We start from the raw sequence: 15,727 nt of genomic DNA on the forward strand, positions 1-15,727 counted from the left end.
TGGAACTTCCTAGACCTAAAAGAAGGAAAAATATTACGGAGACTAACGAAGGTGTCACAGGCTGTTCCTGTACAAGCTCTTTGCCTCGAGTTCTCATTAACCAGCTCCTACTCTTCGAGGAATTGCTAATGTCATCAGGTAGGCATATAATCTCCTGCACACCGAGGAAGGAACTCTTTGATCTCTGCTCAAAACAGAAACAATTGATCGTGATTCATCCAAACACGTTTTTAAGAAAAACATGTCAGTTGCCTTTAAGCTAGCAGAGATTAATTTCGATTTGCTGCTAGCTTGGACACCATCCCAACTTAAACTCTTTTTGAAACATTTCACCTCAAGGCTGAGCTTTGATCTAGACCTTTTGCATTGCTCTAAACTATCTACATATAACAATTTTACTGAAACTATAACATACAAGAAAATTCAACAGTACATTGCTTTCAACCTAAATCATACTGTCAGGAGAGCGATTGTTCTGCTCCGGTTCGGTATGCTACCAGTAAAACCGGAACAGCCAAATGGCACTTAAAGGAAAACTCTAAATGTAATCTGTGTAATGAAGGCGAGCAAGATGTCGAGCATCTAATGTTTGCCTGTCTAAATCTAAAGGTGGTAACGGCAAGGAAGCGGTATTTGCAAGCCATATACATTAAATGTAGGATTAACTTAGCAAAGGAACTGATTACTCTTTGTAAATTCCCGCCAAATGAATTTGTCTGTTATAACTTTTATACATTTCTAAAACCTTTTTTAACATTGTATTAGCACAAGAAATGTTACTGTTGTAAAAAACCTGAATTTTATGTTTACACTATTTGTGGTCCTCAGTTGAGTACCAAAGCAAATAAAAATAAACTTGAAACTTGAAACTTGTAGATACATGTGTGAAGAATTGTGTCTCAGTGAGAGCAAAGAGTAGAAGGGGAATTAGCAGATTGCACATCCTGGTATTACTTGCCATTTTCTTGTCCACAATGTGAGTAGAGCCAAGGCAGGGAATGACTGACTTTTTGGGAAGTAGTTCTACACAAATCTGTCCCCTATATGTTGAGGAACCCTTTGATTGCCCAAGTTGTTGCAGTTTCCTTTTAGAGGCAGATTGGTTATAGATGGATAATGGCTTTCTGGTGAGTACATGTGGGTATAGTAGAGCTTGCCTGTATCAGGTCTCTATGGTTTAGGATAGGGGTAGCTCATCAATGTCACAAGTTTGTTTCTCAGTTTGTTGGTGGTCAACGATGGCCAGACTGACCTGCTTCAAGGTATCATAGTCTTTTCTTCATTTGGAATCAACTGGTGCGAAATCATGGCCAGGGGCATTGCTTGTTTATGATCCTGTGATAAATGTTTGCAAAGAAATTGGAAAAGCTTGGCTGAAGATCACAGCTTCATGGAGGCACCGGGCATACAAAATAGAAGTTGGTACTTCATGTTCTTTTATGTGGCAATAGTAGTTATCCTCAACAGGATTTAGTAACAGACAATTGGATTTTATCATCGTTCTTGCTTTTTTGAAAGTAGGGTGTAGGGAGGATCATTGAAAGAACTCCACCTTTGTGATTTAGAAGCCAGATATTTAATCATTATATTACATCTCCTTCAATAATTGTGAGTCTCCTGGTGAATAAAGTCTAACAATGATATGTATGCACAAGACAGCATATCAGTAATAGGCCCCCCTAGTTGTCAACATTGAAGGTTTATCTCAGTAAATACCCCCCTATCAAGCAGCAATTGCATCAAAATCCCAAGTGCTGCACATTGAACACAGGAAGACAAAAACGCCCTTTATGAGCTGTTTTATCTTTTTTGTTTCACAGGTGGCCTTATTCCTTTCCAATGCCATAGGGGTATTTATCTGATTTGAAAAAACAATACTTTTCCACTGCCTTTTGTAGGTTTGACATTTCTAAAGTGGTATCTTTAAAAAATGCATACAAATACATATTACATTCCGTCAGCCTTCCAGTCACCATCCATGCTTTACATACATGCACACATGTGGCCCGACATCTTGCAATGCATTTTTTTATATTTTAGTCTTAGCTTAATGTTCAAAGATGCCCAACATGTTTCTTTATTACAGTGATAAAATAATATTTAAGAATGGCAGTAACAGGGGAAACAAGCAAATTAGGATTCCAGTCAAATTCAGGCTTGTTGATAATGCCAATGCTTGTTTTTTATTGGCAGATATATGTGTGTTCAACTGCTCAACATTGTTTTGTTGTATACCCACATCAGAAGCTTTTTTGTCCTAACTTTGATAAAGAGACACCAGTTTTATGGAACTGATAGGTATTTAATGCCTTCACTCACACATTGTGCTCATGGTTGTCATTTCGGGGTGACCCCTGGCTTACCCTTTGTGACCCAGGGCATTAGAATTGCAAAATGATTGCCATGAACACAGGCACAGCACGCCCTTATGGGCGTTTGGGCTAAACCCTTGTTGTTTTCTCTCCATTTCTTATTAGACTGATAGTCAGTAGTCTTTTATTCATTTTTAGTGTAATAAAAATGGAATACTAGGAGCTGGAATTGGACCTTTGCTGGCAGCCTAGGCAAATAAAATTAAATTGTTTTAAATGTATGTTGTGTGTGTTCATGCTGGTGATATTGTGTATATGTATATGTGAGCATGTCTCTGTATGTATGAGCATGTATGTGTGAGTGAGAGAGCTTGAGTGAGAATAAGTAAGATTGAGTGTCGGTAAATAAGTATGAGTGAGTGAGAGTGAGTGTAAGAGTGACTGCAAGTGAGTCAGAGTGAATGAAAATGAATGAGTAAGAATGAGTATGCGGAAATGTGAATAAGAATAACTGTGGGAATGAGTGAGAGTGAGTGATAGTTGATCAGTGTGACTGTGAGTGAGAATGAATGAGTTATAATGAGAATGAGTGTGTGAAAGTAATAGTGAATTCAAGGGAGAGATGGTCAGTATGAGTCAGAGTAAACTTGTATGTGAGTGAGAGTGACTGAGTGAGAATGAATGAGTGAGTGACGATTGGTGAGCCAGAAAGAATGAGTAACCTTTAGAAGGAATGAGTAAGACTGAGTGCACATATGTGAGTGAGTGAGAACGTACGAGTGAGCAAGAGTGAGTATGAGTGAGTGAGGATAAATTAAGTGAGTGTATAAAGATCCAAACAAGATAGAGTCATATAGATCCATCTCTCTATTAAATGTGGATTACAAGGTATATGCGGGGGTATTAGCGACTAGACTTGCCAAGGTAGTCAAATCTGTCGTACACTGTGACCAAAGGGGTTTTATTCCAGATAGGCAACTCAATGAACTGACTTTTCAAGTGGTTGCGGCAATAGATGTTGCTCAAGAGAAAAAGCTGCCCCTGCCCATCGTGGCAGCCGACGCCGCCAAGGCTTTCGACCAGGTAGATTGGGAATACCTCTGGTTGGCTATGGCCAAATTCGGCCTCCCAAATAACTTTATTACAGCTATCAAGTCATTATACTCTGCTCCAACAGCAAAAAATCTTAGTAAACGTCTCCCTCTCAGATCAGATCTTTATTGCACGAGGTACTCAACAGGGTTACCCCCTGTCGCCCCTTTTGTTTAATTTATATATTGAGCCTTTTGTTTGCTTGTTAAGATCGGATTCCCTAATTAAACAATTTAAGATCGCGTACTTAGAGCTGAAATGCGCATTATATGCAGATGACTTGTTGATGTATACCTCAAACCCGGAAGAAGCCATACCTACTTTTACATCTTGCAGAAGGCTTTGGTGAGATCTCCGGGTATACAATCAACAGAGAGAAAACGGAAACAATGGAATGGAATCAGCAGGTAGACACGGTAGGGAGTAAAAATAAAATGAGGTACTTAGGAGTCCTTCTAGCTAAAAAAATTGAAGAAATCCCAGAAATTAATCTAGACAGAGTTATTAAGGACACAAATGCCCTACTACAACGATGGTCCTCTCTCCCCTTAAATATCTATGGGAGGGTGAATCTTATGAAGATGATTATCCTCCCCAAAATACCATTCTTATTTAATTCTATTCCTTTATCTTTTCCATTATCTTTAATTAGAAAGCTGCAAGGGAAATTGGGATCATTTATTTGGAATTCTAAAGCCCCATGAATCACCTGGAAAAAACTAAGAAGAAGCCTATAAACAGGAGGGATGGCTTTTCCAGACTTACTTCTTTACTGCCAGGCATTTCATTTCAAACACTTTAGACTAATGGCTGGCCAAAGAGATCAATCATCTATGGGTCTGCTATTTTCTGCCCTACTACAGGATGTCCCACAGGGATTAGACTATTTTCTCTTTAAGTTTGGAGACCCAATTTTTTTTTTAAAAGTAAGGCTGAGGATTCTGGGGACAGCCCTGAAAAACTGGGTATTTGTGAGTAATAAGCTGAATATCCCTTACTACGCATCACAGGCCCCTATATGGGATTCACCAGGCCTTCCAGCATGCCTAAATGACCACCTGTCACTGCCATTAAAACAGGCGAGGCTGAATTACTGGGGGGATTTGCAGGAGGATGGACGGCTTTTGATTTGGGATATGTTTTCCAATCTGACAAGGGGAACCCTCACCAGATTTAAATACTATCAATTATCTGGGTGGTGGGCAACAAGGCCAACAAGACCCTCAGATAGTAAAATCCCAAATCCTAAATTCGATGCGGTGACGAGAGGTGGCAGGTGGAAGAGCCAAATATCCTTTTGGTACTCAGCGCTGCTAGAGGGCGAAGAAGTGACAGAACTGGAGGTAAACAAATTGTGTTCCAACGCTTTAACATTGGACAGTGTGACCTTTATGGATTTTTGGTATGACTCTTTCAGCATTTTAAACGCAATAATAAAGCCAGCAGCACTAAAAGGAAATCATTTGTACACAATGTACAGGGTCTATATAACTCAAAAGAAACTGGCTAAATATTCCAACATAGCTTACCACTGCCCGAGATGTGGTCACCCGAAAGCGGATGATGTCCACATGTTTGCCGATTGTCCCGAACTAAAAGAATATTGGGGCAAGATAAGTGAATTTCTGGAAAATGTTCTTTCTATGCCCATCACAATCTTTATCCCCACTATACTATAAGGGCTTATTTCGGGTTATAAAGTAAACGATCTCCCCACTAAATTAGTTTTTTATGTTATTTTACTCGCAAGGCGTGAGATCTGTAGAGCCTGGAAGGACCCAATTCCACCCACCTTCCCAAGCTGCTTACTGCATATTATGATAACTAGTAAGTCAGATATGGCTTGTGATCCCGCGAGTCAGGTTCATTTTTTTTGTGGCCCTGGAGGCATGGCAACTTCGATGATTGGTTTTCCAATGATTTATCTGGAGCCCTGCTGGTTCCCTAGACTCCTAAGTAGCATGGGCGCCCACAGGTTGGTGAAAAGGAGTATGGATGGAAAGGTAGTGGCTACTTGAGGGTGCAGGCTTACCACCTTGCTTTTGGCCGATTACAACAAGGGTCGGATCAGGACGACCAAAGTGCATTGAGGCGCCAGTTTCCCATCATGTTGTGTTGTTATATTAATCATGCAATTATTGGCGGACTTATTGTGATGTTATCATGGTTAAGGACATGTGACATCACTACATGGAAATATTCACATGATGGCACTTCCTGTCATTACAGACAAATCGTTTATGGTACCACTTTCGACATGTAGGTGACTCAACGTCCATGAACGTCCTATTTATTTTCCCCTCACGTCTTTGAGCCCATACTTTCTTCTCCTTTTCTACTTCCTCCCATCCATTCCCCCTTTCCTCTTGTAATGCAAGGAGTTAGAATATTCATTTATAAATACACCTCCAGCTCATGGAGGGGAGTTGTTGAATTGGCATGAATGCTGTTCATTGCTGCGTACTTTCCTTCAAACTCACAGGTCCTTCTTTGATGAGACAACAGCGCGCTTCTGCATTGGCTGCGTCCTGGAAGCTTTTGATTACCTGCACAACCGGGGGATCGTCTATAGAGACTTAAAACCAGAGAACTTGCTTCTTGATTCTGATGGCTATGTGAAAATGGTGAGTGACCATGACAAGTGTTGTTAAAGGAAATTCACTAGAAACCGAGAATTAATGGAGATCATTGCTATCAAGTATGTGTGAAGTAACAAATACATTATTATTTCTATCACAAGTTTCAATGGAAAATTTTGCACGATTGAATATAAAAGGTGGTAAAAAAGTTTTCTTGGGCAAAGTTGAAGTTAAACCGGGTACATGGCAAACTTAACAAATGGCAATATTCTAGAACTTTGTTGAGCTTCAACTGAAAAACATTACTTTGCCCATCTTTAGTTACAAGTAATCCTTTCAAAAGAGAATATGTTGTTACTTTAAATGTATTTGATGATGTAAATGGCCATGTGATACGCTTTCTCACCAGTAGTGTCAGATGAGGTGATGCAATTTCTGATGTTGTGTGTGTGTGTGTGTGTATATATATATATATATATATATATATATAAAATGGAGGCTACTGTTATTGCAGCTGGGTGTCTTCTCTCTCATTTTCATCACCAATGTGTCCATTCAGCACATGCTTACACAAATAAGGCTGCATGTATGCTATCAGCAAACAAACGATAAGAAGATCTATTGTTTCAATTTTAACAGTTAGATTTTTTGTGCAGGATAGTCCAGTCCGTAACAGAGCATTTATTTTTCACCAGAAATGTTAAGGAGCTACTTTTGTTTTCATATTTTACTCAGAGCTGGGTGGAGAGCATCCAAAAGAGGCACCATCAATATTTTTTTAGATCATTCACTGTGGGGCAAGGTTTGCCTCTTCACACCTCCCACAATGCCTATGGCCAAACAGCTTTCCTTTTTAGGTTTGGCACTAACCCAGATCTTTTAATTTTACTAAAAATTAAAGGGAAAACATACTTATCTAAAGCGGCTTCCAGACTCCTCTATTCATCCATTGGTCTGTTGTTGTATCATTCACATTTTGCTATCGCTGACTACAGCATACAAAATGGGGCAATATGCCAGGCTACTTAAGTCAGTGATTAAATTCACTTTGAGTGACTGTATTTTGCTCTCTCACAGTGAGCTCATCTACACACAAAGTAGTTACCTTCAGTGCCAGTGTTTTTTTTAACTATATAATATGTTAGTGATGCCTTTGAGTTTGGAGCCTGAGTTGAAATGTATTTATTTATCCATTTATAGAGCGCCTGGTTACACCGGCGGTGTGTCCCCGCGCTAAGACTCAGAACTCAGAGCAAGGTAATTGGGAGCGAGACGCCGTCATTTGTTACACCTGTCGATCGGACGTATGCTAGCCATCCTAATCTTCCTTTTTTTCAAACAGCCACGTCTTAAGTTGTTTGTGGAATTTACTTTCACACGTTTCTTTTCCCATGTTCATTGGAAGGGTGTTCCAGATCTTGGCTGCACGGTATCTGAAAGAACGACCCCCCATCCTGTCTCTTAAATTCTTGGTATGGTGACCATAGATTTGACCCTAGATCTTAGATTTTGCTCAGGGATATAATGGGTTAGTAAAGGCTGCAGGTATTTTGGGCTATTGAGTGTCAAGATCCGGTGGCAGTGGCACATTGCCTTAAAAAGCACTCTTTTTCCAATTGGTAGCCTGTGTAGTCTTACCAGTGCTTTCTTCATACTGTTTTTTTAGGTAGTCTAAGCACCAACCAGGCAGCTGCATTTTGAACTCTCTGCAGTTTTGCTAGTCCTTTCTTTGTGGCCACAGGTATAGCACATTACCGTAGTCCAGTTGGAAGGTGACTACGGCATGTACTATCGTTTTTCTTGCTACTGGCGGGAGGAGATCAATGATCTTTTTCAGGGTTTTTATGGCTCCATAGCATTTGCCAGCTACTTACCTGATCTGGTTATCAAAAGTCATCTTGTCGTCTAACCAGATTCCCAGATTTTTGACTTCTGCCTTGGGAGTGGGTGCTATGCCTAGAGATTCTGCCACCATGCGGAGGACCAGATGGATGGTGCCTTACCCACAATCATTACCTCTGTTTTGCTTCCGTTTAATCTAAGGCAGTGGTTAGGCATCCACTCTGCCACATGCGTTAGACATTCGGAGAAACGGACTGCAGCTTGCTCTTGAGTCTGAGACAGCAATACAATCAACTGCGTGTCATCCGCGTAAGACACAATTGACACATTGTATTGCTGTACTTGTACTGCCAGTGGAGCCACATACAGGTTGAAAAGTGTTGGGCTCAAAATTGAGCCCTGTGGTATTCCCTGTGTTAGTGGAGAAGTATGGCTCACTGGTTAGAGGAGGCAGACCCTGAAGCAGAGGTCAGACCCGGGACCAGGGTTCAATTCCCGACCCGGCAGGGTCTTGAGCCCAAATGTCCGCGGACTCGATAATTCTGGCTTCGGTGCCTACTCGAATCACGGGTTCACACTCTGCAACTCTGGGCATTAGCTTGCTTAATCTCCATTACAGCCCCCCAGCGGCGGGATGCCTGGCTTTCACCTTGGGGATGCCCAGTATGGGTTATCTCACAGGGAAAAGGCAGGACGGGTTCCCAAAAGCAAGCGCCGAGATGCCTCACGGTGATTCGAGCGCTATAAAAGAAGACATAACATAACATAACATATTTGTTGTGACACTTGAAAACTCCTTCCAAAAAGGAACAATGTCATCCATTTCAGTGCCCTGTGTCTGATACCACAGACTTCGAGTCTTTGTAGAAGCAGTTTATGGGATACAGTATCAGACGCCGCACTAAGATCCAACAGGATCAGTGCTGCCGTTTGTCCCCATTCTGCCTGCTTCCTCAGTTCTTCCGTAGCTAATAGAAGGGCAGATTCTGTTGAATGAGCCCTTATAAAGCCTGACTGAGAGGGATGTAACAAGCTGTTAGAGTTAATATGTTCTGTCAGTTGTTTATTAACAGTTTTTTCAGCGATTTTGGCTACAAAAGGAAGCAGTGAGATTGCCGTACGTTCTCTAGCACGGTACTAGCAATTGATGGTTTGAGATGAAAGCAGGATGCTTTATACAAAATGTGTAGCAAGAAAACGGGCAACCCAACCGTTCCTTGGAGTCTTTGGTAATAAAGTAAAAAAGTTAAGTTGCAAACAAGATATTCATTCAAAAATAATGATTCAAAATGACTATGTCTTAATCATTGTGAAATCTAATGACACTCAATAGATAGGATAACTAAAATCAGGTCAAGAAGGAAAAGAAATAAAGAAAATAATAAAATAAAACAAATTCAGTCAGCGGGTGTATCAAAAAAGAGTAGTTAATTTTAGATTCGAAAATTCGAAATGGGGGTACAGAAAAAACAACCAAAGGTTTCCTAATTTGCTTAGATCTTTCACTACGAGCTTATCATGGATACCTCAGCTTTTTTAAAACAAGATACTAATTCCTCCTCTCTGCGTCAAGAGGCAAATTGATTTATATCTATTGCTCGATCTTATGAACTAATCGAAGACGACTCCTCTGAGAATTTGAATCTTCTTCTAAATTATTCAACTAAGGGGGTCAAGAAATTACACACACCTCTCCTTCATCCTGAAGATGGTCTCACTGATTGGATACAATGGAGACCGAAATGCCGACGGCAAATCTATTATTTTTGTTGTAGTTACTGTCAATTTCTCTGATTTGAGTTTCGAACCCTATGCATGTGACATACTCATAGGCTTAATCTAATGAAGATGGATCTCATACATTGAGAAACAAGACATTTCTGTATGTTTAATATATATTTTCACTGTTGTCAATGTATGTTTGTTTTGATGATTGTTTTTTCTCCATCCCTGTTTCTAATTATTTTAGTATAAAATTAACTACTCTTTTTTATATCAAATGTGAGCAAAGGCCACATTCCAATTTTTATCAGTTCCTGTCTGTTGCCAATCCTGTTTTAAATTCAATTTACAGTGTACATGGTTTATATGTGACTGCTGGTATTTCACAGCCTCCATGTGAACCTGTTCTGTTTTAAGTTATCCTCATTTTAGTAAGTAAGCAGTTCACAGGCAGACAATTCTTTATAACACGTTTACTCTGGACTCAAGTGCACCAATGGTTCTTTAATAAACTTTAACCAGATTGAAAACCAGCCTTTATCCTTTTTCATTTGTACCACTTGTAAAACAATGTTTATGGATTTCTTTCTTTCTTTCCTTCTTCCTTGCCTTCTTTCTCTCTTACATTTTTTATTTCCTTCATACCTTCATTCCTTTTTTATCTTTTCTTTCTTTTCCTTAGCCTTTTTTTTCCTTTTCCTTAGTTTGTTAGTTTGTTTCTTTTGTTTCTTTTCCTTTTGTTTTTTCCCTCTTCTTTTTTCTTTCTTCCTTCTTTTCTTTCTTATTCTCTAGCTTTCTTGCTTTATTCTTTCTTTCTTTTTCTTTATTTTCTTTGTGCTTTTTAGAGACCCAAAAATATTTTCCCTTTCATCAATGTGGTTCTTCTACATTGACGAATGCCCAGCAGATTCCCAAACAATGTAGGTTTTCTAAACCCTTTACAAAACGAAACAAAAATTGCCAAAAAAATTGTTAGACAATGCCAGACCTATTGGGTTTGTAAGTTCTTGTTATTTATGCAATTTCTAACTATCGTGCAAATTGATCTAACAAGTAATAGTGTACTTTATGCAGAAACTAAATAGGTTAATGGAGAAGGCAAGCAAGAAAAACATACAAATGCAGACTTAGGAGTCTATTAGAATGTTGGGCGGATCGCCAACGCCCGTATCGCAGTGGCAATCCGCCTGACATTCTCCTCTGCCCGCATTCCATTTCCCCCTGCCACATTAGTATGGCGATGGGGACCCAGAAAAGGGGATGTATATTGTGGTGGTGTCTGCAAGACACCGCATCCATATTACAATACATGCAGTGATGTGCCTTTCCATGGCAGCGTTGCCGCCATGAAAAGGCATGTGGTTACTGCACGCGGGGGCCCGTAGCGGGCCCCCAGGGTTTAGGGTGTTGGGGTGCACAAGGGGGGTACCTATGGTACCCCCCAGCATTTGCATGTACAACGTGGCAGGCACCGCACAGTGCCTGCCACATTGTGCATGCAAATGCACACAGTGCAGCCACAGCATTGTGACGGGTGGTGCTGTGTGCATCGCCCGCCTCAAGGTTGTGGATGGGGGATGCCACTGTTGCATCCGAATTGCCGGTGCAGGACCGCCGCACCACTGGCGGCCGGTCCCAGCACCACTACGTCTGCCTGCCATCCTAATAGGCCCCTTAGTTTTGATAAAACTGAACAGATGAGTTTTTAGCATTTCCCTGAAAGAACACAGGCTATGTAAAGCCCTAGAAGATGGAGGAATGTCAGTCAGTCAATCAAACTTTATTTCAATATGAATATCATAAAAGCAAATACAATTTCAATGCGGGGGAGAAATGCATAAATAGATAAAAACATACAGCACAATTCTCTCTTGATCAATAAAATGTATAGCTCATTAAAACATAAATAATCGAATAGATAAAAACCAGCAACGAGATTCTCACTAAGTCAATAAAAGATAAAGCTTGTGACAAATATTATGATTAATCAGCATGATTAAAGGAAAACAATTTAGGACAGAAAGGGCAATTTAAGATATAAAAAATTATTTGTCTAAATCATGGAGCAGCAAAGAAAACTTCAATCTTACAATCTGCATGCTTATGACCATTATCTCAAATTTTTGGAAGCCCTGTGCATAGCCCTATGCCTGATTGACCAGGCTCGTCCCAGGAACTTTGCAACGGCACAGACATATAAAGATCTTGGGTCTGTTCTCAATATGCGAAGGGCATCACAATGGCTAGTGGTGCCTAGCTGTTTGCAAAAGGGCGTGAGCCAACTAGACCTAGTGCTGGCATAAGCAGGGCAGGCAAACATGAGATGTGCAATATTCTCATTAAGATTCCGGCAAGACGGACATTCTGCAGTGGTCTGGTTACATGGACGCCACTTCATAGTAAATTCAGCAACTGGAATTGTGCTAAATCTAAATTAAATGTATAGAGTCATGTCTCTAGGATCTGAATCACGTCTAGGTAACGTTCAAATGCTCTAGATGGTTTGTGATAAAATAACTCCTCTGTGAGCCTACCTAGGTTAGGATTACTATGATCTCTAGCAACTATCCACTCCCAGTAGATTCGTTTGAGCTCGTTTTTTGTCGGGGTTTTTGGGAGGCCCATGACTCTTTAAGTCCCAAGGTTAGCATTAGAGCCTTGAAATTCGAAATCCATTTTATATTTTTACCAGTGTCCAGTGTCATTACCTCAGTGAATGCGTTAGCATAGTTTGCAAGTTCTGCGGTGTGCCCAATACAACAAAGGGTGGAGTTTGGCCAGAAATTTGATGTGACGCCTACCCAGTCATACAACAAGGGGGTTAAGGGTGCTTCCTGGGGTAGCATAAGGAGGTTCCTTAGGAACTTGTTTTCTGAACTACCAAGGTCGTCAAGATTGTTAAAACCCCATAGTTCAGCGACATAAAGAGCCAAAGTAACTGCCTTAGTCTTGTACACGACGAGGGCTGGAGCAATTGGCCTGCTATATGACAAGCGATGTTCCTTACTTATCACTCCAGCCGCGCGCCTGTGATTCAGGAGCATTTTGTCCAAATGAAAGTTCCACTGGGCTTTATCAGAGAGACGTATCCCAAGATAGTCAAAGGACTTAACTCTCTCGAGACAGACTCCCTCTAAGGTCATATTGCTCTTAAAGGATTTATGGGGGTTGAAGTTCATAAACTTTATTTTAGACATATTTATGACTTAACCCCAAGTGCTACAAAAAAGCTGGAACCTGTTCAGAAGCTTCTGGAGGCCTGCTGGTGTCTTCGAGAACAAGAGCATGTCGTCAGCAATCAGGAGACTTGGCACCTTATTCCCTGCCAGGGTCGGGGCATCTGCCAGTGTTTCTTGCAGGAATTTAACCACCCCGTTCACATATAATGAGAACAGGGTGGGTGCCATCACACCACCCTGGCGAACTCCCCTGTTTACTGGAATCCTGCCAGTAAGCTGTCCCTGTGACCCCCACCTAATCTAAGCATAGTTACCCTCATGTAGCCTTATGAGTAAGTTAAGAATTAACGTAGGGATACCCATGCCTTTCAATACAAGCCATAACTTATGTCGAGGGACCAGGTCGAAGCCAGTCTTCAGGTCGATGAATGCAATGTAAAGACTGCCCCCCACCAAGTGTCACCACTTTCCAATAAATCATAAGAAGCATAAAGACCTGGTCCACTGTTGCTGTCTTGGGCCTAAAACCCGCTTGAAATTGTGAGAGAATATCTTCTTCCTCTGCCCATAATTGAATTCTCTGTAGAATGACCCTGCCAACTAGCTTTTGCATTTCATCTATGAGGCTAATTGGCCTATAGTTGGAGGGGTCTTCTCTGACCCCCTTTTTGTAAATTGGGACTACCTCAGCTCCCTTCCATGAATCCGGGACCGGGCATCCTCTGACGATAGAGTAAATTTAGGAGGAGAATATATGCATCCCAATTGTCCCGGTCAGCTAGGAATATGTCTCCTGGTAGGCCATCAGGTCCTGGGGCTTTTGCAGGTAGTATCTTACTTATGGCTTACTCTACTTCCTTTAATGTAAATGGATCACAGTCGCCCTCTATTGAAATTAGTGAAGTTTGAACAGAATAAACCTCCAAATCTAAACTGGTAGGCTCGGAATATAGATTACAGAAATGATCATGCCAGACCTGGGATATAATATTATTAGGGATTTGTTCTGACTCCCCCATATTTGCCTGTCTAACCAATTACCAAAAGCGATTGGTGTCTCTTGCTAAACCCGCATTCTTTAGGTCAACCCAACAGCTTTCTTCCCAGTCTAGCTTTGCTTGATGCTGTGCCTTTCTGTATTCCTGCCTTGCTACTTTGATGGATGGGCTCTTCTTATCTTTAATCGCACTTATCAGGGCCGTGCTTTGGGTCTACACTTCTTTGTGAACCATTTTCTGCATTTTCCCATTTGGGCAACAGGTTTAGTGGGCCTATTCGGGGCTTGGAAGTAACTACCAATTTGTTCAATAGTGCGAGTGTGTACGCTAAGAGCATTAATCAGCCCTTCTTCTATTCATTCTGTTAGTTCTTTTATGCTTTCACAAAGAAGTCGCTTAATGGCCCCCATTTTTGCTTCATTAAGGGCGACCTTTGGCCATTTCAATGCTCTACTAGAATTTGAGGGAATCACCTCCTTAGTTACAGAGTAGGTATAATTAGGTAGTGTATGGCAGAATGGAGGAATGTGTTTCAAAGGTTGATTTTAATGGGGGTGGAGAAAGTCTAGGTCAGCTAGAACCAGTCCTTGTCTCCCAAAAACTTTGGAAAACTAGTAAAGCTGACATTCTGTCCATTTCAATGAGAGGCTCCCTGCCTTCCGATCATGTGAGATAATACAGAGCCTCCATATCCTCCTCCTAGCACACAGATAGCAAACTGGTACTAATGGCAGCTGCTTGTATCCCTTGATCATGATGTGTGTGAGAAGAAATTTCCACATTAACATTGCTTCTTTGCCTTTATGTAAGGTACATAATTGGCAAGGGTTGGGTGAAGAGCTTTTACTAAATGGACTAAGCTCCATAGCCAGTGGTAAAGGCTTGGAGGTAGGCCAACTAATCACTTTTGCTCAGCTTACCCTAGGAAGGCCAGGTACACATTCCCTGTTCTCTATTTCAGTCGTAGAGAGGGATGGGGAAGAGGGGTTTATGACTGCAGGGTGTTCGAAGGTAATCTGCAAACTATTATGACTTTTTGGTGATTTGCTCTCAGCATTTTTGCCTTGCCATGGATCATAAACAATGAGTGCACTTGAAGAATGAGCAGATGAGAGTAAAAGATGTGCAAGATAATCATACCAGTTTTTTTTTATTTGTGCTCAATACAAACTCTCAATACATCAATGGAATTTGCAACATTAATATAAAAAAAATGCTGCATGACCTGCTACCACATCACAAAAAGTTTTTTGAAAAGAAAGAGCACTTATCCAGCACATCATCTGGTATTCCAATATTCCCAAGTTTTGGGTTAAAAAATTGGCTTCAGACCACAAATATAAATCTGTCCCTTGAAAAATTTTGCCACTTAGTGAAGATCATTCAATGTTCCAAGTAGTACGAGATAACCAGAGTCCACACTGTGCAGTTTATTCAATTTAATGTAATTTTCTTTCATCGTAGTTGTTACATCCATCATAAAAGAATGTCACTATGTCAACACGTGTTTCGTCGCCCCTTAGATTTTATCAAGGCGATTGGCAAAAACGCTTGCTGTCCCACTATTCATCAAATTCCAGAATTGTCAAGGACATCTACTTGGGGCACGGATTGCTAGTGCTTTTTGAAGATATTGGAGAACACTCTTAAGAGAAGGCTGTGGATTTCGTATAACTAGAAGCACAAGACAATTCTGGTATTTGATAACAGTAGGACAATAAGGGTTTTGCCAATCACCTTGATAAAGTCTAAGGGGAGACAAAACACGTGTTGGCATAGTGGCAGTCTTTTATGATCAATGTAACAACTATGAGGAAATAAAATGACAGCAAATTGAAGAAACAGCACAGTGTGGACTCTGTTTATCTCGTACAACTTGTAACATTGAATGATCTTTACTGAGTGGCAACATTGTTCAAGGGACAGACTTGTATTTGTGGTCTGAAGCCAATTTATTAACCCAAAACTTGGGAATATTGGAATACCGGAGGGTGTGCTTGATA

General features: G+C 40.8%; 1 protein-coding gene across 2 annotated transcripts in view; it reads left to right on the forward strand.

Moving 5' to 3' along the window:
• LOC147711410 (cGMP-dependent protein kinase 2-like) overlaps window positions 1–15,727 on the forward strand; it is a 2,360,133-nt gene that overhangs the window by 1,700,592 nt on the left and 643,814 nt on the right. For both annotated transcript variants that reach the window (XM_086922130.1, XM_086922129.1), the window contains exon 14: window positions 5,887–6,028. In XM_086922130.1, coding sequence (XP_086778256.1) covers window positions 5,887–6,028 — 142 coding nt within the window. The remainder of the gene's footprint in view (window positions 1–5,886; window positions 6,029–15,727) is intronic.

This window comes from Lissotriton vulgaris, chromosome 5, assembly GCF_964263255.1.
Source record: "Lissotriton vulgaris chromosome 5, aLisVul1.2, whole genome shotgun sequence".
Taxonomy (NCBI): Eukaryota; Metazoa; Chordata; class Amphibia; order Caudata; family Salamandridae; genus Lissotriton; species Lissotriton vulgaris.